The 24,269-nt window shown below is 49.6% G+C and overlaps 6 protein-coding genes across 6 annotated transcripts; 2 read left to right on the plus strand and 4 right to left on the minus strand.

Moving 5' to 3' along the window:
* On the minus strand, positions 1 to 1,014 carry FIESC28_04397 (uncharacterized protein; the record flags this gene model as incomplete). The annotated part of the gene is made up of 3 exons (XM_031158544.1): positions 1 to 109; positions 163 to 582; positions 647 to 1,014. 3 exons carry the CDS (start codon positions 1,012 to 1,014, stop codon positions 1 to 3), a joined length of 897 nt encoding a protein of 298 aa, XP_031017381.1.
* A 2,253-nt stretch (positions 1,015 to 3,267) lies between these two features.
* Positions 3,268 to 6,278, plus strand: FIESC28_04398 (uncharacterized protein; the record flags this gene model as incomplete). Its single annotated transcript, XM_031158545.1, has 6 exons — positions 3,268 to 3,532; positions 3,925 to 4,566; positions 4,643 to 4,929; positions 4,992 to 5,605; positions 5,761 to 5,965; positions 6,102 to 6,278. 6 exons carry the CDS (start codon positions 3,268 to 3,270, stop codon positions 6,276 to 6,278), a joined length of 2,190 nt encoding a protein of 729 aa, XP_031017382.1.
* A 313-nt stretch (positions 6,279 to 6,591) lies between these two features.
* FIESC28_04399 (uncharacterized protein) lies at positions 6,592 to 7,714 on the minus strand (the record flags this gene model as incomplete). The annotated part of the gene is made up of 2 exons (XM_031158546.1): positions 6,592 to 7,318; positions 7,413 to 7,714. The coding sequence occupies 2 exons, from the start codon at positions 7,712 to 7,714 to the stop codon at positions 6,592 to 6,594; spliced, it is 1,029 nt and encodes a 342-aa protein (XP_031017383.1).
* Positions 7,715 to 15,810: 8,096 nt separating this feature from the next.
* On the minus strand, positions 15,811 to 16,864 carry FIESC28_04400 (uncharacterized protein; the record flags this gene model as incomplete). Its single annotated transcript, XM_031158547.1, has 3 exons — positions 15,811 to 16,214; positions 16,270 to 16,761; positions 16,837 to 16,864. The coding sequence occupies 3 exons, from the start codon at positions 16,862 to 16,864 to the stop codon at positions 15,811 to 15,813; spliced, it is 924 nt and encodes a 307-aa protein (XP_031017384.1).
* A 940-nt stretch (positions 16,865 to 17,804) lies between these two features.
* On the plus strand, positions 17,805 to 20,757 carry FIESC28_04401 (uncharacterized protein; the record flags this gene model as incomplete). The annotated part of the gene is made up of 3 exons (XM_031158548.1): positions 17,805 to 18,019; positions 18,071 to 18,465; positions 18,521 to 20,757. The coding sequence occupies 3 exons, from the start codon at positions 17,805 to 17,807 to the stop codon at positions 20,755 to 20,757; spliced, it is 2,847 nt and encodes a 948-aa protein (XP_031017385.1).
* Positions 20,758 to 22,283: 1,526 nt separating this feature from the next.
* On the minus strand, positions 22,284 to 22,984 carry FIESC28_04402 (uncharacterized protein; the record flags this gene model as incomplete). The annotated part of the gene is made up of 3 exons (XM_031158549.1): positions 22,284 to 22,688; positions 22,737 to 22,871; positions 22,931 to 22,984. 3 exons carry the CDS (start codon positions 22,982 to 22,984, stop codon positions 22,284 to 22,286), a joined length of 594 nt encoding a protein of 197 aa, XP_031017386.1.
* Between the last annotated feature and the right edge of the window lie 1,285 nt (positions 22,985 to 24,269).

Genomic DNA, 24,269 nt, shown 5'->3' on the forward strand with positions numbered 1-24,269 from the left:
TCAATTTGTGCCTTTCGAGTCCATCTCTCCGAGCAAACTTGCGTTTTTTGGGCGGATTTGGGCACCCAGGCACATCGCACCGCCAAGGTTTTCTGTGCTTGTTGCAGTGCTGTCTATATCACGGTCAGCACAAACCAGAAACTTTGTGTATGTAAGTCTTACGCGAAGGAAGAGTTTCGGTCAAAGAGCACAAGTTTTCCATCCTTGTCGACACCACCTTTATCGCATCGAAGCCCTAGCGGGCAGTAATATGAGCCTTTGCCTCTTTGTTTGAGCGCATCCATATCGATCTTGCTGAACTGTTCATCCTCATCTTCGCCTGAATCATCCGAACCAGAGGCGTTTCCGCCACTATCATCGGTGCTTTGTGATGCTAGATAATGCTTCTGACCACCGCGCATTCCAGAGTTCATATCGTTCCCTCTGGTGGGCTGCGGACCCCAGTTTATAGGTTCAGATTTGATAGCAAGTGCAGAGGAAGTCTGGTAAGTGGAATCAGATGCTCCCATTCCAGATTCAGGCCTTCGCCGCCAGACTTCTTGAACATCGTCTGAAAATTTCTTGGCCAGATCACGAATTTTGCTAGAAGAGACTGGTAAGCCGCGGTATATTATATTATATCAGAGAAATGGATGTTAAAACTTACCTAAGCTTGGTGAGATTGATATCCATGGTAGCCATGGGTCGCAAATCCGCCATATGAGTTGTGGTAAAAGACTGCTCATGAGCAGCTTCCACAGCCATCGTCACATGTGGCCCTTTGACGAGTTTATCTGTCAGGGCCAGCCACATCTGGGCAGTTTGAGCAAGGTATTCACCCACATCATCGATGATGTTTTGTTGATGCCCCGGCGATGTTCCGGGGGCAGAGAATTGGTTCTCTGACGCCAGCTCTCTAGAAGCAGCCTCTAGTTGATGACGGACCAGGGCATCCAGAGAGTTGGGTCCCATCGGGTTGCCAGGTATAGCGTGGATCCCCGATTCAAAGACAAGCCCGGCTGAGGGGATTGACATGATGGTAGTATCGTAGCGTATCGTGTCTGTGCCCTGTACTCTCCCAACGAGTCAAAGTACTAAGATAGATACTCGTATATTTGCTGTTGACTAGCGTCTCTGTATGTATCTCGAGCCACTATGTACTCAGTACCGTACTATGCTCGGGCACTTGACTTGAACCAACCAGACGGGACCTAGCAGTAGCGTGTCGTACTGCAAATTGTGGCACGGAAGCTAATGAAGGGCTCGGGACCGGCGCGGCGCGGCGGCGACCACGGGAAGGGCAAAAAAATGGAAAGCTTGGGGTAGCCGAAGGAGGGGAAAGACGACCGCCCACCCCAACGTCGGGTTTGGGTTAGGTTAGGTTAGATACGGATACGTAAGGAGGGTTTCGCTGTCCACGGTTCTGATGTGAAGACAGAAGAAAGGAAAACGATGTTCATGCACTTGCTTGGTGACCGGTCAAAGGAGGGAGATGGGACAGCACAGCGTGTAGTGCACAGTAGGTAATAGGTGAGTAACCGGTGTTGAATGCCCATAGGTAGGGCAGGCAGGCAGGTTTCTGCTGTGCTGTGTTGTGCGTGTATGTACTGTACAATACTGTAGGTCTGTACTCTGTCTGTCTGTCTTGTCTGTCTGGTGCTGGCCTAGAAGCCAGTGCTCAAGAGAAATGCTCGGTGAGTGTCCTGCGTCTGCGACTGCGACTGCGTCTTGGGGCCTTGGGCCTGTGGAAGATGACAACGACAACGACAACAGCAACACCCAACGGAGAATTGACAATTTGAATGCTGTGGTCGTTTTCAGTCAGTCCAGTCCCCTTGGAATCAGCTCCTTATGAGGCCGCCAGAGAGGCAAGACACGCGGTGCTGGGCACAAGCACAACTCTTCGTACGAGCAGCAAGTGACGAGGAAAGAGACAACAAGTGCAGGGGGAAAGAGAGAACTGGGTCTGGGTAACGCTAAGGTGCTTGTACTGCTTGTACCGTCGTCGTTTACAGTATTGTTGGCACTGGACGGATAGCCTCTGCACGCCGCAGCGTAGCGTAAGTACCTCCTGTACCTAAACCTAGCACACCTCGCTGCAGCGCACCTAATAAACTGTTGTGCATCCGGTCAAGGTTCAGGCTGTCTGCTGTCTCCATACCGGTCGGTCGACCGTCTCGACCCTGAAAAAAAGCAAAGACGGGTAGCAACGCCATGGCGTTTTCTCCCCTGTCCACTAAAATCCATCTCGCCTGGCCTCCCCCCTGTACCTGGTCCCAAGACCCCGGCGCTATGAGCCCATCACATCGACGGACTGCCACGCTAGAGCACAAGCTGCTCTGGTCCCCCCCCTCTCTGTCCCAGTACCGATACCTGTACCTGTACCTATACGGGCAGACAGACCTTAGAGGTAGGCGGCAGCAACAAGCGCGTAAGGCGCCCGAGGCAATGGAGTGTGAGATTTGCCTTCAGGTAGTCGTTGTCCGCCCTACCGATCGTGACCCAGCGGCACTGCATCTAATATCGTGAGGCGGCTTACCAGCCCAGCCCAGCCATGAAGGCTAAGGCTCTCTTCCCTTGTGTTAAGGGCTTTAAGCTCAAGCTACTGCTCCTACCTAGACCTAGACTACCTGCTCATCGGGTTCCAAAGTCCAAGTGGGGAAAGCCGCAATCCAACGCCAACCATCACCTTGACGGATTGGATCTTGTCTTGTCTTGTCTTGACTTAACTTGTCTAACGGCTCCTGGACACATTTTATTTCTTTTAGTTAAAGCTCTCAACGGGTCCAGAAGAGACAGAGTAACACCTGGTCGAACGTACCTTTTAATGCAGGTACTCTCCCCCCAGACTCACACCATGCCCTCAGGCTCTTCCTGACTCTGACTCTGCTTAAACACCCCTCTGCCGTTGTTTCCTCTTCGCTTCCATCTTGTTGTCTCCTTTCGCCCCCGCTGTTCCGGTGGTTCAGGTTCACTCCCAAAATCCACTCTCGCCAGGCCTAGCTTTGGGCATTGCCTTGAAGCGAACCACTCTACTGGTATTCCCATCTATCCATCTCGTCAATAAGCTCTCGAATCGACGTGCTGTGCGTTTGCCCCTGGGGCCCGGCGGCTCATCCAACATCTGGGATCGCTTCCTGTTACCGCCTCCCGCTGCAGTTGGTCTCCTTGGTGTTCTGATCCGGCCGTCTCCGAAACGACAATACCGTACCGCCCAGGTTCTGTTCTTATCTCATCTCTCTTCTCAACAGTGGCCCTCCGGAGTCTCTCCGGCGCCCAGCCGCTCATATGGAAAGCTCACCAGAGTCGACTCGTCCGCTGAAGCGCGTAAAATACGAGCAACATGACGATGCCATCCCACTGAGTATACATGGACCCGATATCAGTGTCCCTGAAAGTATAAACGGTCTAAATGGGTCTTTGGTTACCGACGATTCATTTTTCGATAACCCATGGCCTTCGACATCGGGTTTATCGTCTCCTTCTCAGGTACTCTTCAACCTTCCTGAAGACTTTAACAACAACACCACCTCTTGGACCCATACTTCTACAGGTGAGAAAGTCAACCTGTCAACCCTCATCTAATACCTTCTTCTCAACCCTTCACACCTCCTTCGTTTCTGTTTTTACTCTCTCAGTACTCTCCCCAGCATGGCTCCTGCTCATCCTCCCTGCTCATATCCCTGTGGGGGATCTAGAGTTGAGATGGGTCTCATCGAGAGGTGCAATGCTCTGAGCAGTTGTAAAAGAACATGTCGCACCCACTCACCCCGCTCTCACTCCTACCCTCACACCGTTGCCCATACCAACTCACTCACAGTTGATCTTTCATCCATCATGTTCTTGTTTTCGTTTCAGTTGCAGTCATAAAGAAACCCAAGCTATTCTCGTGACTCGGTCATGCCATGGTAGACTATCGAGTCTGTGAGCTGACGTTCCATGCAGCACCCCAGCCTGCGACGTTGAATCTTCACACAGTTTCAACGCCTCAACCCGAACTACAGCGCCAGACACAACTTTTGCCCCGACTCTTGCCTGCAACATCAGAAGATACTTCAGACACCTCTCCAGTCGAAAATGTCGAATCGCAGGTCGCAACGAGGAACGATACAGTATTGTTTGTTGTCAGCCCTTTCACAAACGAGGACCGGTTGACTGTGACGGCTGTTCCTCGTTTCTCTCGTCCCAAGAACGGACAGGTGAATGGTTATGTGAAATTCAACTGGCCCACGAAGCATGAACCAACTCAGGCAATTCAGCCATCTCCCCCGGCGCGAGTGCAAACAGACGATGGTGTTGTGGACATATCGTCACAGGTATCGCGATCTCGCTCTGACCGTCGTGATTCCGGTGTGGTATTTATTCCTATACCAGTAACCACGGTAGCTCAAATGCAAATGCATAGTACGAGGATGGCATCTCACAATGTCGAAATAATATGGCCAGAGGGCACCCAACCACCGATAACGATGACGAATCCGACACCTTCTCCTCACGAGGTATTCTCAAGAGCCCCGAGAAAGGTTCCAACGCTGTTCGGCTTCTACATTTACATGGATTATCTTGACAGGCGGATTTGGGAGTTTTGTAAGTTCACAGACGGTATCACTGACTACATCGTCAGTGCAAGCAAACTGAGCATTCTCTGACCGCCTTGTAATAGACATTAATAATTGGTGTCCTGGAAGGAGTGTGCTCGATGACACAAACTCGTGGCTGAAGGATTTGGCTCCAATGTGCAGCAACCGAGGCATACTGCATGCTATGCAAGCCCTTGCCGGTGTCTATATCTATGACTATCTGCCAGATGAGCGCGTGCGACAACGAATCAACCAGCGATATGTCGAGTCTAATCAATACTTCATCGAACTTCTCAATGATCCCGAGAGCAGAATGCCAGGAAAGGGACAAGAAGTCATCACCATGGCCATACTCCTCTCTATGCACGACGTACGTATTCTCCACTCTATCGTCTGTCAGCTCAGTTGTGAGGAAGACTAACTGTCGTGGAGGTTATTCTAACCGAGCGACGCTTGAAAAAACCTAACAAGGCACGATGGTTGGAGGGCTTCAAGCAGGGTGAATATTTTCTGCAGCAGACAGACCCTGGTAAGCGTTTTTGGAAAGAACCCAAAAGCGCCGTATACGATCCCCTCCGAATCTCCCAATCTATTATCGTTGGCCGCGCAGTAATTCTTGCTCAGCCCATGATGGCTCTCTCCAACCCTGAAACGATGGATCCCCAGGCCGAATCCCACAGATTCAACTGGCTCCTGTACGGCACAGAAAGGGACCTATTCGAGATTCACGGTGGATGCGGCTTCTCAAAGAAGCTATTGCACACGATGAGTCAAGTCACGTATTGCGCAGCGCGTCTATGGCAGGAACCCGAGACCGCTATCGTTCCCGTTACTGCAAGATATCTCTCCATGACGCTGACGACAATGCGACAATGGACCCGCGAGGGAGAAGCTTGGGAAGAGTGTCAGCGTCATCCCCAAACGATAAACTGGGTGCGCAAGACCGCTGACGATTTTGTCATCTCTTCGAAGAATGACATGACGAACGTTACAGCCGAAGCGTGGAGAATCGCGGCGATCATTTATTATCAATGTCGTCTTTTAAGGTATGTACTGGGTGAAGAGGGGAACAAAGAAGAGGGGCAGGAGCGGGAGTAGAAGAAACTGGCAGGAGATGTACTCCTTCCTTCCTTCGTTCTTGCTATCTGAAATGAATCAACGAAAAGTATGGCAAGTTGGCTAACGGGTGCTACCTACTTAGGCTACCTCGAACCCACCCGGACGTTCTTGCCAACATGAATGATCTCGCCAAGTGTATTAACATTATGCCAACCTCAGGAACCCACTTCACAGCTCAGGCGCCCTTGCTACCCGTCTTCTTCCTAGGTATGCTCGCTACTGATCCAGCCCACAGGGAGATATCAAGAGGCTGGTTCGACCAAGTTGTGAACACGCCAGTTCGAAGTGTAAGTCAAAGAAAAAAGAGTTGCAATCCTCCCATTTTTGTGATCTATGGAAAAGGGCAGGCTGGTTCTGCCCTTGGTCAGGTCTACTGCAAAAATTATTCTAGTACAGAATTAAGGTGCTAATAATCCCTTTCAGAGTGTTCCCCCATTATACGCAGCGCTCAAGAGAATCTGGAAAATTATCGACACCGATGCGACCCTCCAGTGCGAACTGATCTCTCTTCCGGACTCCCTAGGCCAGAGAGTTCCCTGGTGGGAATACCTCGTTGAGAGGGTCGAGGAGCAGGAAGACGAAACTCTCTGCCTTACCTGACGAAAACACCCATTGCGTTCGTCTTTTCTATCCATTTTGGGATCCCAGTACCCGGACGGCATTCAAATACTCGCAGCAAATAGCTGCCCGCCTTTTTAGAGGTGAAGTCCTTTTTTCTTTTTCTCTCTCGGGAATCGACAGGGCGATAAAGGTTGACCGCAGGGACAGATTAATTGACGCCCGAAACGGCGCTGTCGGCGTCGTCTCGCTGGTCCTTACTGTCCTTGCGACGTACAAGATATTGACCTATATGCCCATCAGTAAGAAATGCGTAAAAGAAGAAAAAAACAACAAAGAAGAGAACAAAACAAAGTTAAGAGGTGGGGTCAGGGGACTGCTTACGAAACTCAGAGCCAGGTGCCTGCCAGACATCGATCACGCTCAGTCCCGCCTTAGAACACATGAGGCGAACGTTGATCTCTCCATACTTGTGAGAATCGAACCAGTCAAGTTCCTCTCCTTTCTGGATGACACGGTTCATCTTTTCAAGTTTGACATCCTTCTTGGCGCGGAAGAAGAATCGGTGTCGAGTTGTAGGTTCCTCCTCCAGCTGAGCAAGGAATTCCCAATCCTCCTCATGGAACCACTCCTCGCCTGCGAGGCGGTTGGCATGCTTGAACCCATTCAGGAAGAACTTGTGGTACAGGTCATCACACGAGTGATAGGCATCCCAAATCTTGTCTTTGTTGCCTGGAAGAGTGTGACCATCCATGCCGATGAGAAGGAGGTCGTTGGATCGAAGAGCGTCCGCCCAAAACTTAAGATGGGATAATGCTTCGGGCCAAGGATCGTTGCAGAGTACCGATCCGAGCGAGAGGAAGAGTCGAGGTGTCTCGATCTTCTTCACGTAGCTCATGCCATCACCAAAGGTTCCCCAGATACCTGCACAGGTTACCGAAGACTCATGGTCCGGATGCTGCTCTACCAGATACTTGATGTTGTGGTCCAGTGAAGATCGAGAGATATCCAATGCAAGGTACTTGGTGGAAACGTTGGCCTTGTCGAAAGCAGCAAGGAGGTGGCCAACCTTGCGTGTGTCACTAGATAAAGTCGCGTTAGTTTTGACAGGGTAAGCTGACAGCCACTACCCATTGAGGGTGGGCGGAGTGCGGGGGCAACAGAGGAAATACTAACCCGGCTCCCAGATCAATGATAGTGACACCAGCCTGGCAGCGTGCTGCAACATCGGCACCGTGCTTATCGAAAAGCGCGATCTCGTCATGAGTTTGGTAAAACTCGGGAGTGAAGATGATTTCATTCCAAATCGGCAAGCCTACATCGTCATAAAGGAGCTCATCAGGAAGGGTGGGCTTGGAGGTCGAAGAGTACGGCGCCGTGAGGGTCTCCTCTAGTCGTTTAGCAACATCATCATACATGTTGCTGCCACCGATGTCGACGACAGCTCCATGGATGGGTTCATCATTCGTGAAGCTCATGGTTACGGTCGTGTTTCATAAGCCAAGTCGAACAATTGTTTATCCAAAATCTGTATCCAAAATTGGAGGACGGTTGAACTTGGCGTCAGTCGTAACCGGGACGTGTTACTCGCAACCGGTGCGTTGGTGAAGTGTTACCTTGGAAGGCCAGCAAAAATGGAGGAAGTAAACGACACGGCACAAGGCGGTGGTGGCGTCTGCAAAAAAGGAAAAAAAGAAGAACAAGAAAGGGTCGACGATGGCAGGTGATGTTGATGCCAAAATCGAAGCTAGTGGAAGGAGAATATATTGTGGTTGAAGGTCTGCGTCGGACGATTCTTATACCCACCCTGGCACTGGAAAAACAATTCGATCAGATGCCAGGCTTAACTGCTGCTGTCACTGCCAGTGTCAGTGCCAGTGCAGGTGTCAGGCAGTGTTAGTGTCAACAATAGCCAGTGCTGCTGCTCAATGGATATGACCCCGGGAATCAAAAAAGGCCCGTAGAAAGCGCTGAAGGCGGTAGGAAGGCGCGAGACAGAAGAGACAGGCAGGCAGCGAGCTAGCAAGGGCCGTGATATGATTTGAGGCGATTCAAGAAGAGCAACGCGGACCGTGGATCCTGTATGCTGAAACGAAAGTCTGCCCCTCAATGAAAACAAAGCAGTGCAGCATCTAAATTTCCCTTGGCCTGGTCTGTCTTTTTCATTTTCTTTTTGTTCTTGCTCCTGCGGTGCCGGTTTGACAGCTCAATGCCAATGTTCGTCAGTGCACTGTTGGCAACTGTTCCCTCCTCTGCTACTGGATGATACACCCATACCCCAGCACTTGAATGCACTTGCTTGCGTGCGCAAGGTAGCATCATAAAATGGGACGGATCTTGGCCATGTACGGGCCTGACCAAAAGCGGTTCATCCTACATTAGGGCGTAGAGTGAGGGTGTCGTCCCCATGCTTCAACACTGAACTCTCCACTGCGTGACATGGGGGTTCCGCTAAGTTTTGGGGACGATATCAAGACCCTTGTTTTTTGTGTGTATTGTTTTCAAGACGGTTATTTTTTCTCATGTTTCTATTCAAAGCTCTAGAATGAATTGAATTCCTCAGAAATTTGTCTTTTGTACCGCGCTTCAGCCTTTGGCAAGGTCTGTATGAGTAGGTATCGCTGTGCACGTGTCGTGGTCTGATATCACGTGTTGAGCAGTCAAGTTCAATTTCGACTCCCGAACACTCTCGATAAGTAATATCTAGGTAGGCATGGTCCCTGCACGAGCGAGCACTAATATGATTCCAGGATGTGGTAAGAAACGAGAGCCTATTTAGGCATTTAGCCAACGTTCCTCCACCGTCGTCACGTCGTGGAGGGGATGATAGAAACTCCAAAGCAGCATGAGCCTACCTACCTACCTTGGTAGGTACTTCATTCATTCATGGGATGGCGCGCTTTACGTTCATGCTATTGTTCAAACCATACTCGACCTGAATATTCCGCTGAGGCATTTCGTTCATGACTTGCTCTCCACAGACAGACCCGCCCTCGCCCGCCATTGCCGTGCTTGCTAGATAGCTGCTAAGCTATTTGTTGTTTGTCTACTAGGCCATTAGGTCGGTAGGTAGGTGATGCCGGCAGCAAGTTCTGGCAAGATGACCAGTCATCTCGACCCAGAAAAAAAGAAGTACCTTTCAATTGATACTCGAAATCAGGTTGGTGGTGACACAAGGCACTCTGTCAGCCCCCCCTGTCCCATCTCCATCCCCAGCTCCAGCCCTGGAAGGTGGGCGACGGATGCACGTCATGGTTCAAGACGAATCCCGCTCAAGCTAGAGAGACAAGCAACATGAGGGTGGCAGACGGCAAAGATAGCGCGGTTCCCATGCCGGACTTCATTGGTCACGATACCTTTGCTCTACCGCTCTCACGCCGAATGCGTGATGGGCTGACTCTCTGAGTAGTATAATGGCGTTGTTGGTCGCTGATCCTCACTGCTATCTCGACAACGGTTCCTGGCCCTGGGTGCAAATCGTTTGAGGCATTGTCCACCTCGCGAGTCTTGCCGGAGACGGGGCACAAGGATAATATCTTTGCGTTCCTATTCCTATCTCAAAAGTTTGACCGCCTGTTGGTGCAGCATTTGAAAGAGAATGCTCTGTGGTTCCTTGACCAGGCTCGGCCCCATCTCTGCTCCATCCTACCGCGGCACAGATCATTGTTGCATTTCAACAGCCTGTCACATGGAAGTGGTGGAGAAGAGTGCACGCGTACATACACACATACAAATAATATACGCTCCAGTACGTACAGCCCAGGCCTATTTATGGCGGATAGAGGTAACTCGGTAGGGTCAAGGTTTGACAAACAGGCTTTCAAGTTCAGATGGAGTCTGCAGAATCGAGAGTCCTGCATGGGATGAGGGTGTGTTGGCATTCGTTTGTTGAAGTCAAGCTTTGTTCACTGGTACTTTTTGGAAGCAATTGAATGGACGGGTGTTACAAGTGGGGATGTGCTGGTGCTTGCATGCAAGAGTGAGATGCAGAAAAATAGCCCGCAGTTGTTTACAAGGGCTCAAAGGGTGGGCACTAAACTAGACTAGACTCTGAGTTGGGGGTACTGTACAATAACCCAACCACTATCAAGCCCTTGTCGGTTGCACGGGATAAACGTAAACGGGCAGAAGGTGATATGCTAATTACTGGAGATGGAGATTAACCTTGATCCTGACGCCGAACATCATACAGTAGACCCTGCGGCCACCTCAGCAGCGAGCCAAGCTCCAACGTCTTTGATGGGTCTTACTAAGTACATCTAACGTAGACTTTAACTAAGGTAAACGCGAGGAAGGGAACTCCCGTCGTGCTAGGATGGTTTCCTTTCTTTTGCCGCAGGTCCGTTCAGAGTTAAATGGGGCCGTCTTTCTTCTCCACTAGTATACGTTAGTCAATGACTGTTTGTCTTTCCAAGAACCTACCTATATCAAGCAAGGCTTAGTGGGTTAATGCTTAGTAGAGCTCTAACGTTAGTTCCATGAGTTAACATGTAGTCGGTGGCTGGGCGTTGTACATACGTTCGTCCTCGAGAAGGTATTCTCTCTTGTGTCGTAATTACTGACGACTGATTCTGCTGCCATGGTTCCCCTTGTTTGCCCTTTCACCACTTCTCATTTAGCCTTGAGAACATTTGCTGTACTGTAGAGCACCTCTAAGCAATAACATGCAGCTATCGCCAGGGATCTTAGACACTGACGTTGCATAACGGATAATAGCCCGCTCTTCCCTCTGAGACATGCTCCTCCAACTTTCATAGCCGCCAAACCAGGAACCCAACTCAGACGCCTCCATTGGGACCCCAGCTCGCGGTGTTTGGTACAATTGAGGAAAAGTCAGACCCGTCTTGTTATCGACCCGGTTTAGCCGCTTCCCAGAAGAGTATAATGGCGTAAATTAACCAGAAACGTACCGATTGAGTGATGATAGCCTTGCATAGAATGGTATCAGGGTGTCACTGCACGGGTACGGGCTACCTACGATACGACAACACCCTCTCTCGTCCAAAGTTGGGGTGAATTGACAATATCTCGATTGAAAAAACTCCCTACACCCCTCCAACGACCAAACCAACGGATATATGGTCATTCACGATCATATCATAACTATCGCACATGGGATTCATGTTGGTGCGCATGATTCTACTGGGACACGAGTTGAAAGCCTGCAGCAGCATGCATAACAGAAGACGAAAGATTCGAGGTTCTGGAGCTGTTTTGTGCTTTAGATGGAAAAGACGCTCCGGGAAAAAGACAGGAGTTGCTGAGGATCATCACGTTATGGGCCCCAGTTCAAATCAGCACCAGTTGGGCAGATCGCGATTGGGAACTGTCACTCTGCCTGTCTCTCTGTCTTCTGTACCACAGTTGTTAAAGCAGGGGGTAAGAGTGGTATGGTGTGGTGTCACTGAGGATCAGCATTCTGCCTTTTCTGGCGGACTTCAGGGCCGGGAAGATGATCGAGCAGTGGCATGTCGTATCTCCCCCCTCCCGACAGCCTGGTAAGGCCTGAACCGGCTCCTTTCCGAGTATTCCTTTGACAACCAACAACGCCATCTCACTCACTGCTCACGCCAATAGTTGCCATTATAGTTTGACCAGTCTGCAGGGCTGCCGAGAAGTGACGCAAAGGGCAAGCGAGCGATGTACTTGAACAAACGTCAATATGTACGTTCTCGTCAAGACGACTACGTATGCCTCCCTGGTCCCAGCTGCTTACCTACAGTAGCCAGCTCTGGGCATTCATCCTGGCTGAATAGAGGACACGATAACGCACTATCCGGTATCCATAATCCACGGCTTGATTTACGGCGCGGGATGGGGCCGAGTCAGCGGGCCGCGTCCGGTGCAGCTTTAGTCTTTAATGTAATGGGTACTTGAAGGGCCACTTGAAACTGGAGTTTTGAGGTTACGAGAACCTCACAGTGAGCATCCAAGCAGTAAAAGGTGGATGCGTATAACGGGCAATTAAATCAATGTTGTTTCCTCCGGGCTTGCCGCTCAAAAGCCATGAATAAAAATGATTCGATGATATTAGAAGGATGGGTTTTTGTCTTGAGCTTTGATCCTCTGTTTTGCTTTGCTTTGTCTTGCATTGCATTACATTGCATTGCTTTGCTGTGCAGGCAAACGGGCAGGCAAGAATAAGACACAAGACGGCTAATGTGCTGCTGCCTTATGAATCGAGGTGATATGATATGGGAGCCAAGGCGCCTTCTTCAGTGGTCTTGAGGACCTAAAACGGAAACAGCAGGAGGGTTGTCACCGTAGCCAATCGCAACAATGCGGCTGACCGAAGCGTGATCCCAGCTCCAAGACATTCTTTCTTCCTTCATCCTTGACTATTACCGAAAATCTGACCTTCATTGCAACGCCATTTGCCGGAAGTGTAACCCGCCCTTGCTGGATCCTCGGTGGCTTTCAATGATGCATTTTTGTCAGTTATGATGGACAAATGAGAAGCCTCAATCATCACAGTGCAATGGATTTTTCAGTACCCCAAGATACCTATCAATCAACCAACAGCGCCATCGCTTACTAGCTTCGCAAGCTCCTAACCGTTAGGGTTCCATACGTCATAAACGATATTACTACATACTACCGCATAATACAACGCGATGCAATACGATGCGATACGTACACATTCTACGATGCGACCCCAGCACGGCACGGCACGGTTCTGTTGCGTCTGAATGGTCCGTCCAATGGTCTGATGCCTGCTTGTCGGTCTTGTTATTATTGACAAGACAAACCCCAAACTATAGTAGAGTATCTGCTGGTGATCCCTTTGCTTTTTCTAGACCGACTTGTCACATGCCACGTGGGATTGATAGCTAACGCTTGCTAGCCAAGTTAAACCTCATCGAGATGAGTCGCTATGCTGACAGACATCGATCATTCACTCGGTTACAACACCCGTGTCTCTGTCTCGAATAATAGAGCCCGGGTCTATCCAGAACTCTCGCTTCCACTCAGTGACGAGTATTCTCTTGTCAATTACCAAGTAAAAGTACTCAAGGCCAAGCATGGCCATGCGGACCCTAACCTCAGGGTGTAATAAGAATTGGCCCCCGACAGCATAAGAGACGAAATAATTTGATCACCTTATGCCAGCTTAGGCTGGCATTTAGGCTACTTTATTTCTGTAGCCTAAGTCCTGGAGGACATTTCTTGTGACACCCACCTGCCTAGGCACGGCACCTTATTGAGGATCGTCAACGGGAATAGGTCCATCGTCCGCCAGACGTAGCAGCAGCTACTGCAGTCTCAGTGTCCGCATCCTTCTATTCCGAGACCGGTAGTTAGAAGGGGAGTCCACTCAAGGACATCCTGTGCCTGCAGGTGCGTGCTTTGACAGCGCTTGGTAATGCAGCTCCAAGGCTTTAACCGAAGACAGCGACTGCTAGCCGAGGCTGGAACGCACACAACTATGTTGTGCCCACGCGAGTCGAGACATGACAGTAAACAAGGTCCCAAGTTACTTGTCATGAATCATTCTTTTCTTATTCAGCTATCAAAATATTTGGTTCCAAACCAATCCGCATAATGTCACCAGAAGGTCCTCGTACAATTGAGTACTCAGAAGTCAGGAATAGGTTCGCCGAACTATGACACTTGTCAGCTAGCTGGAGAAAAAACAAGAAGCACAAAAAGCAAACATTGCAGATCAGGTCCTGGTCAATGGCTGCGGAGAGCAAGGGTATTGGCGTTGCTTGGTTGCCTTTCTGAAGACTACGTATTGTGGACTTCACGCGAGCAATAATGAGGTGGACAGGGTCCCTTATCTTACCGAATTTGCGTCGACCACTCTTCGCTTCCAGGAAGACGAGCTGTGCTTCGACCGCAGGACGTCGGCATGGTACTCCGGACGGGAACCGTAATTCCCGGTCTATATGGTGATAGCCCTCCGCAACAAATGCCTGACAGCCACCAATCCATTCCGGATCGGTCTGGACTCACCTGCCGGCCTCGAGAACTCTTCTTTAACGATGTTATTCTATCTAGACAATAGCATGCCTAGGATATCTACTCTGAGGTCAAGATTGATAGAAGTTCTTTGTTGGGAACCATACCACACAAGTGGCAGGGAGACGACTAACCCTTTACCAAAGTCCCAACATACCTCGTAAGTTGGATACTCTTGAGGCTTCCCCCAGCAACTTCCCTTGAAGCATCATATCATCTCAGATCAATTGTTTACGCCAGATCTCTAAGATATAACGGCTAGCGTAACTCTGATTACGGTAGTTTTAACGGAGACACACCCCCATTGTGAATATCAGCATCTACCAAGATACTTTACTCAGAAGCATGCGCGCTTCCACTGGGGGTGTAGTACACAGAATGAGGAGAGAACAACTGAGACAACAACTCTGCTCAGGGGCCGCGGAATCGGATCCGGCACTGCATATGTACCTATACTGCAGCAGGGCTTTACGCCAGTGTTCCGGCCGAGATAAATCTCGTTGTACCAGCTTTGTTGGAGATGCAGTCAGACGGCGTCTGCGTGTAAATGGCGCGCAGCCAGGAGGGTGTGACGAAACCCAGGTGCCCTTGTACAGATTACCTTTACGCAGCGGTGTAACTAACTTGAGCTTTGCATACAACATTGCGTCAGAATTTCGTCTGAGTAGCAGACATGAGCGCTCCAATTGCATATGTCTGCACCTCGAAAGAGAGCTTAATCACCCTCGAAAGAGGTGTGTACATACCATGGCAGAAAATAGAGCATTGCAGCCGGCAGTCGTCATGATAGTTGTTACAGTCTGCACGACAGCACTAATGTAAGCTGCAAGAAATACCAGGTAGCATCGGACAAGGGCCCCAGTAGACATCAAACCTAATGCACTGGCCATTGCTGTTACATGATTCATCACCGTGGGCAGAAATACGTAAACGCTAAAAGTGTAACCATGACCCTGCGAGTTCTGCAGCTCATGTCCTGCGTTGTCCTTGCAGCAGGAGAAACTGCAGAGTGCATTGGGTGCGATGTTCGTTCCATTGGGCGTTAACACTTCATGAATACATCACAAGGACGCAAGACAAGAGAACAATCGATGCATGCGACGCAGTGGACCGTACGAAGCAATGGAAGAGCCGCTTTTTGCCACATCAACTGGCATATGCAGGGCCTAAGAGAGCAGACGAGAAAACACGACGCTGGTGTTGATGAAGCTGCCAACAGCCAGAAAAGGTCATCTTCAACCACAGTTTGGGTATGAATGATGCACCAGCAAAGCCCTTGTCACGGGCCAGGGGTCATTCAACACCCTTTGTTCTTACGTCGTGATATGGTGACGTCGCAAAATACCTACTTTCTCATCCTACCAGAAAGTGCTGTGAACAGTACGTAGAGCTGGTTTGCATCTCAATTGCTTGCAGTATTTCACAGCAACTGCTTTTGCAAGCTCCATAACATTTGTGCAGGTCTGTTTACACCAGCAATGCGCAAATATGTTGGTTTCAGTGACCCAATGACTGTTTCGTCGCTTCGCAGTAACGCCTCTTTCAAACTAATACCGAATGTCTATCTAGCACTTGCTTGGCCTTCAAATATCCACCTCTTTTATTCGTTCCCTTACTCCTCCCAGAAACCTGGGAAAAGGTATTCAACCTTCTTCATGGCCTCAGGGTTGCGGCCTGCAGGCTTGGTCATGAACTTAACGGCACCTTGAGAAGAGCCAGCCAGATGCTTAGCCAGAACCAAGTCGCTGTCTCCAAGCTCGGCGAGACGATCCAGAACACCGGCAACTAAGCGCTTAGCATTCTCATTGTTAGCCTTCATGTACTTGAGGACCAACTCGACGTTAACGTCCTCAAAGGAGTGCCAGCAGTCGTAGTCGGTAGCCATGGCAATGACCTGGTAAGCCAGCTCGGCCTCACGAGCAAGCTTCGCCTCGGGAAGAGTCGACATGTTAATGACCGATCCACCCCACGATCGGTACATGTGCGACTCAGCACGGGTCGAGAATTGGGGTCCCTCTAGAATGTTTGTCAGATCGTATTCAGGTCGCACTGTTGGGAGAAACACTCTTACCCATCACAACGACAGTGCCCTTGTCATGCAAGACGACACCCTCACCTTCCATATGAGCTGCACAATCCTTGACCACCTTAGCAAGACCAGCGTCAAAAGGGTCAGCGAAGCCGACGTGTCCGACAACGCCGCCCTCGAAGAAGGTGAAAGGTCGAACACCCTTTGTACGATCAATAGCCTGGTCAGGAATCACAAAATCCATAGGCTTGATCTCCTCCTGCAACGAACCGACGGCGGAGAAGGCGATAATGGATCGAACACCGATATGTCGTAGAGCAGCAATGTTGGCACGGTTTGGCACCTCGTGAGGAGCAAACTGGTGGTGAACGCCATGGCGGGCAAGGAAAGCAACGTAGCCACCCTTGTGGGAGAGGATCTGGATCGGCGACGCGGGTTGGCCCCAAGGTGTAGTTGGGTTCAGAGAAGCGACAGGCTCGAAGCCTTCAAGTTGGCCAAGGCCAGTGCCGCCAATGACGGCGATATGGACAGGCTCTGTAAGAGTGAAGAATCAGCATTGCGCCTTGGATGACTCGGGTCGATCGATGGCTGGGTCCTGGGTCTGCGTACTGTCAAATGTAGTGGGTAGGTCGGCCATCTTGTCGAATTGAAACGTAGACTCGTAGGAATTGAAACTTGAAACGGTGATGGCAAGGAGGAAGTTATCGTCGTCACCAGGAAATATCTGTCGTGCCCAGCACCGATAAGAAACCTGAGAGCGACTATCTATTATCTACTAGTAACCTAACTACCCCGCCATGCCCAATATTACGTGCTTGGGCTATTGAATGGAGGGGTCGTGGACCCTTGGGAGCTCTGCCATTGGTTGGGTCATTTGAAGATTATGAGGTCTTGTAAAATTTGGTGGTGATGGGGACAGGTTGCTACCGTTGATCGAAGAACTAAGAGCCTAGGCAGGCATAATATATTTCCCATTTGAAGTATGAGGGGTGTGTAGAACTGCCGCAATGGATCTGTGTTGCTGGTGTTCAAGCTGGTGGGCATCTGGATGTCTACAGTATTGTGCTTGTAGCTCTGTGTTCTCATCTGGCAGTTTGAATAAGCTGAGTACTCGATCGATCAAATTTAAACATATGACTAGATGCTGCCTATTTAGCATCGACAGAAGTATATACAGAGTGAGTGGCTATTATTGGAAAATTCTATGTTACTTTTTCGAATTATTCTGGATGGTGGGGTTAAATCTTTCGTCTGGTATTTTCAACCTTTGCATGGAGGCTCGTACTCGAAGGCATGCGTGAATCATAATTCTTGCGCAACGAACCAAGACTATATAAATATCGCTTCTCACTAAAATTCTTGCCTCATTTCATAATTTGCCTCCCGTTTTCAGAGCATCAGCCCAGCTCTTTCCTGCCTACCTCTACTCAGGTGCTGACCAAGCTGCGGGCGGCCAGAATTTTCCCGAGCTCCGCCAAAATTCAGCCCACCACAACTTCACCAGCCAAATAAACCGCCACGATACATCCATATTGAATTAACCAGGAGCCGTATATGCCATGACACAGGTGGGCGAAATGACACGGCTGTCAGATAATGATACTCTACTAGACGAGGCACAAGAAAATGGTCATGATAACGAGACCATCGAGGAGCGATGCTTCTCTGCTGCCCTCGTCTGCCTTGAAGGGCACTATACTCAGTCCCCTCCCATGGGACCGCACACAGCAGCCAGAGTGAGCTCTATGATCACCAAAACACTAGAAAAGACACACACTCTCCGCAAGGCTCGGTAGGCCAGAACCTCGTTATCCGCCGGGTCTCTTTACTGACCAGATTATAGCGAGGCAATCTCAAGAAATGTGGCGATTTGGATCTGGCTCACAAGAATTTTTGCGGCTGCTATACCCAGCCTCACCACAAGATCCGTGGGTCCCTTATCAAGTCTTAACGATCCAGAGAAAGGCGTCACCCCGCAAGAAAGCACGGCATTGATCGTCATGAACCACGCCTCCATAAAAGAAGATCTTGGGACACTCATCAAGCTCATGCACATCGCTCGCAACTTGCTTGTCAACGCTGAGCCCGAAGTACCTCAGGATATCTGCGCTGCGGTCCATTTTGATCAAATGGTGTATCAAACGATCATTCTCTGCGTTAACGTTACAAGCAAAGGCTATGACGGAGAAATTCTCGATGAGAATCAGAGATTAAAGCTGGGTGATGTTACAGAGCTGTGTAAGTTTCTGACCGATGTCGACATTAGCAACTCAGCTTAACCAACATCTACTAGACAAGAAATTGCTTGTGACATCTCTACAACAAGCACATAACTGGACAGCGAAACACGACAGAAACAAAATGTCGTTCTGGTTTGATGTTCTGTTTGACGACGATGGCGCACTTTCATGTCGTGACGAAAGTTCAGGCGACTCGCTAGGTTTCCGACCAGAAGTGGCCAAGGCACAGGTCCAACACTGGCTGGACCGAAACTCCAAGCTATGCGACACCGCCAGGAAACTCCTTACAGATTACGCTCAGAACCATGCGGGTAAACCACCGGGAAACCTGGCCCCGATTCGGCCACTCGCCTGGAACTGGCTCCCGGACGGCTCCGTCGATGTTCCCGCGGATGTCGTTAATATCGATGAAAAGATCAACCCGGTGTGGAAGCCAGATGAGACCGATAAATTCGAGCAGGATCGTGCTTATGGGCGCGTCTCTAGAGAGGTCGATACCTGGTGGCTGAATGCTCGTGACCCCAATTATGAAGAATGGCATGTTCCAATGCCGGCCGTGGAGTTCGCTCAAACTCGTCTTGAGCATTGCCGTAACAACCTTCTTCATCAATACGCTCACTCTTGCGGAACAGATCGTTCCCCGCCTTCAGGGGTTGTTGAGGAAGAGCAGCTCTCGGAACACGAGCATTGCCATCACTGCGAGCACGACGACCACGATCATGACCACGATGACCACCATCACGATCACGACCATCATCATGAATGCAACCATGATCATGACCACGACCACGACCACGACCATGACCACCATCACGATGACGAGCATACATGCGAGTGCGATTATGGTCACGATCATCACCACCACCATCATCACCATCATGATCATGAGTATGCTCACGACTATGTGGAGGACATAATGGATGATGAGGACGCCGACGATGACGAATCTTATGGTGAGGGGCCACTGACCGGACTACTCACTGAAGTGCCAAACATTCTGGACCCGAAACAGATCGAGGCTCTGCACATGATAGTGAAGTCGTGTATACTGGACAATGCCGGCTCTGGTTTGACTCGCGCAGGCGAGAACCTGCAAAAGACACGATGCCGTATGTTCCTGGCACTCGACTGTGGAAAGAGCTTATTACGAGAGATGCTGGTCTTTATTGCCGTTTGGGAAAAGGACGAGCAGTCACTCATCTTCCAGGTGACAACTCAGATCGTGGAGGCTCTCCATCATAGCGCCCTGATCCCATATGCATGGAACTCTTTGCGCATAATGAAGGACATCATTTCGCCAGCACAGACAGTTCTCCTGCGACTCATCAATCACATGTTCAGAGCCCGAGTCAACAACTCGTCTTCGCAGGAAACCAAAGACAATGCTCGCGACATTAAGCTTGTCCACTTCTTTTTGAGTTTTTTTCGAAGTCGCATCGTCCCAGAGTGTGCTGCTTTGATGCACCTCCAGGCTCAGATTCGGGAGGAAAACTTCGATCCCTCCGAGTTCCCTGTGGACAGCTGGGATATGGAGCGTGCTAAAGATGGTTTGGCTCAGTACCTTGACTTCCTTACGACTGTTGCTGAGATGATGGACACCCGAGCGAAGCTTATTGAGTGGGAGGCCGTATACGACCTCATCACCATTCTGAGCGGGCTAGAGGCAGGTGTGCCCAAGAAACCTTTGATTGAACTACCGAAGCGATCGCCACGAAATGAGAACAGCGGCAACCCTATGGTTGAAAGGCCCTATTCTTCTGCAGACGATGGCCTTCCACCTTCGCCACCACCTCCTCCTCTGCAAGAACCAGCGCACAAGTTCCCCTGGTCTGGAATAAAGGGCCAAATCTTTACCATTATAGCCACCCTACTACAACCACCTCCAGGTCAGAGCAGTCCTGGTAATCCGGATGTGCAGATGCAGATGGTCAAGTACAACGGAATTGTACCTCTTCTCAACTGCTGCGCTTACGACGACCACAACCCCTTTGCTAAGGAGCGAGTAACAATTTGCCTCAAGTGGCTGTTGGATGGATGCGAAGCTGCCAATACCTTCTTCCGGGAGCTTGTCAATCTTTCACCTCCACCAAACCTTCGTCCTCCACCTGGTGGCACAACTGTATCAACTATCAGGGTCGATGGTATTCAAGGCGACGTGAAAGTACAGGTCCGCTCAAGCACGGCCGGTCCAAGCGAGCAGGACACCAACGACATCGTGGATGGAGCTGGAAGAATCGATCTGAATCAACCAAGTGGACGAGGCAGCATCGAAGATGATTTCATGGCATAGACGATTGAGCGGTTCGAAGCATGTACGGCATTCAAGGTTTAATGAGAACACGAGGCGATTTGTGGATAGAAGGAAAAAGGTCCATGGCAGCTCTGCTGTGCATTTCAATTGTGAGAGATCTCTTCGCTGTAAAGGCATTCTACCAGGGTTGATTTTCTGAATATTGCATTATTACGGAGTTTGGTCGTCTATATTATAGATACAGATTCGCATATGAATCACCAATGGTTTACCAACACTGTCTATCATGTGACGAGTAGTGAAGATTGCTGGTCTCGACGCTTTGTTGTCAGGGGTGGGTGTTAGAACTACCACTGTCTGTAGCTTATCACGTTGACAACTCTCCCAGTTGGGCATGGACTTGGGGTTATTTGCTTCAAAGAGGAGGCTTTCGTTTATGACTACTATTGAATCTTGGTCTATCGGTGTCTTCCAAAAGCTTGAAAGTCCCTTGGGTAGTGGTAAGCAGAGCTGCCCAGCCGATCCTCCAGCATCACCCTCATGGAACAAACAAATGCTGGGCCCTTGCATGATACTTGATCTACGTCTTTTCCGTATTAGGCGGTGACAGCTAACGGCCGAGACCGGTCTTGGCCGGCTTTGACTTGTTTAAACTTTTTTGGGTATTGGTGAGTGCCGCAGTACGTATATCTCTTGTTGGGTCCTTGTTTCGATCGCGTAGGTGGACAGGGAGGCATGAAGATCGAGAGCTGACAGACAACAAGGGTTGTCAGTTGAAAGTGGAAGACGGGACCACGGGTCAATCACAAATGCCGAGTCAGAGCAAAACTTGTTGGTACAAATATATTTGTATAATGATCTGATCTGACGCTGTCAGATCATCCGCCTAGTAACTAGATATTCGGCATTTCTTGATTCTTTGGCGATCTCATGCTCTGTCGATCAGCCACTGATGCCTGACCGACTCCTTCCAACTCCATGTCCTATAATATTGGACAAACACTAGGAAATAAACAAAATGTGCTCCTGAAACGCCTAACTGTGTATGCCCGTGCCTGAAAGCGACGTCTATAACAAAAAGAAACCCATTGTCTTTGCGCATCCATGCTGCTGTACTTTTCAGGCCCGAGCCTGCTTCCAGCGAAATGTAATCTAAAAATTCGAAAGTTTTACATGATGCGTAAATCATCAAAGTATGATAGTAAAGACCAAAACCGCAAATAATAAACAACGCTGAACCATATGTTCTAGAGAATATGACCCAAACACCTTGAAGTGCTTCCGATATGATGAGTGGTAACCGTTTTGAAGAAAGAAATGTGCCAATGCAGAGGGTATCGTAAAATTTCGTGAATGCCTTGAAGCAGTGATACCAGAATGAAATGAAGCCTGATGTTCGTAAATCGATGGGTACTGCCAAGTTTGGGGTGGTGTCGTATGTCGGGCAAGGGGGTGTACCCTTGCTATGTCGTCGTGAAAGATACGAAAGCGTGAGACGTAAGACTTCGAGTCATTAAGTTGTTGTCGTCGTCGTCGATGCTACGGTGTTGCAGGCAAGGTACCATTTAATCCATCTCGCATAGAAAGCCAATGCAGTAACGACAACCAGTGTTGTCGGCAGGGACGGGGATGATGGTTAGAAGGTTGCTGAAGGGTTGTCCGTACTTCTTGTAGTTGGTGACAGAAGTCTGAATCTCCATTCCAGCCATGAGAGCTTGTCGCATACGGTGCGATGCAACCTTGTCTGAGCCCTTCCTATCGAGACGACGTTCCTGTCCAGGTGGTGCTTGCAGGAAGCGGCAGTTTCGGCCTACGGCTTCACGAGAGGAGTATCCTGTGAGCTCGGAGAAAGAGTCTGAAACATAGATGACAGGAGCATCGGATCTAGCCATGTCGCAAACAACAAGAGCAACAGAGCAATCGACGGGGCCAAGAACAACTTGGGGGTTGGGTCGTCCCATTACTCGGAACTGATTATTGTTAGTCATTGAAAGAGAGCGAGAAACAAATGAACTCACCAAGATGGACATGATGTCGATACCGCTGGGAGCATATAGACCCGGGTAGATGACAGGGTCTTGAACTCGACGCCAAGTACCGGCAGAGTTCACTGTACCATCAACGTTCAAGGAACCTTCTTGAGGAAACTCATACTAATAAAAGTCAATAGGTGTTTTTTTTTTTATGAATGTGATATCTGATCAAGACATACGTTGAGAGCATTGACCTCCCAAGGATTCATAGCGGGAACAGTCTTGGACGCCATGGCTGAACAGTGAGGAGACGGCGAGCGTGAGGATGAGAAGCCCAGAGGTAGTGGTGAATTGCTGATGGTGCGCATTGAAGCTGTCATATGGAGGTGAAGTTAAAGGTAAAGGGAGAAGACGATATATAGAGCTGGTTCCGTATGGCCTCAAGGTCTGGTAGGGCCAAGTCAGGAAGAACCGGGTCGGGTATGACGGTGTAAGCAGTTGGTAAGGTATCAATGGAAGCGGATAAGTATGTAGGATGTGACTCGATATCGGACGGCAGGTTGGTTGGTTGGAGAAGAGAGCTGTAGTATGAACTGGCAGGTAAGCGAGAAGGAACTCGTGGAGTCTCCCAGGATGCGGCTGGATAGTTATCTCAGGTCGAGTTTGCTAGACCAGTCAGGGTAGAGTAGCAAGGGCGGAGGCTTTGAAGGCTTTCGAATGCAAATCGTGATGGACCCTGAGACGAGAAGAACAAAGACGGGTGATATTGGGGGCGTGGAGAAGGTTGATTTGGTGTGGATTTAGTATTTAGATGTTAGTGTTGGCTGCCATGATGATGCGGCGCAGCCTCTCATTGGGGTTCTGAAGAGACGTAGTTTTTTTATTGCACAAGACGATTTCAAAGCATGAGAAGGATGAGTCTTGGCTTGATGGCTGATTTAAATTGTAATTGATTCATTTGTTTGCAGGTGTCTCGGGGCCTGTACGACAGCCTCATCTCTGCTAACAGAGATAATCGGGAGTGGTTCAGCAGCCGTAAGAACGGCAGAGGGTAAGGGGTTGAATCATGAGACATGAGGCGTATCTGCAGTACAGACGTCAACGTGGGTAAGGATCAGACATCGACGATTGGTCGAAGATGCTCGATTCTCATGATCCCCGGGCAGTTGAAGAGATCGCTGGCAACCGGCTCAGACACGCGATCGGTAGCCATCGGTCCTCTTTCTCCACTTTAGTCTAGAATCGGCTTGTCAGATTGGTGAAACCAGAAAGGTACGTCTTGTCATGATCGCCGGATACTTTGGACCGTCACTCTGGATCGGTGCAATGATTGTGTATCTTGTGTATCGGCAGTTTTTGCAAGTGCTCATCAGCAATAGCAATCGACTTTCCGTTTGCTTCCAGATGAATGTTTTGTGTTTTCTGATCTTTTAGATAATATCGAATCTGTTGTTTCTTCTTGGCGTTCAGATTCCATCAATGGCTGCGGATAGCCTTCGATCCATGTTATTGCTGCTGATGCAACCCTATAAACCTGCCATCACGATGTTGTTCAATTGCATCGTCGATGCTGTTTAC

The sequence above is a fragment of the Fusarium coffeatum genome, assembly GCF_003316985.1.
Source record: "Fusarium coffeatum strain FIESC_28 chromosome Unknown BRIP53273_contig_89, whole genome shotgun sequence".
Classification (NCBI taxonomy): domain Eukaryota; kingdom Fungi; phylum Ascomycota; class Sordariomycetes; order Hypocreales; family Nectriaceae; genus Fusarium; species Fusarium coffeatum.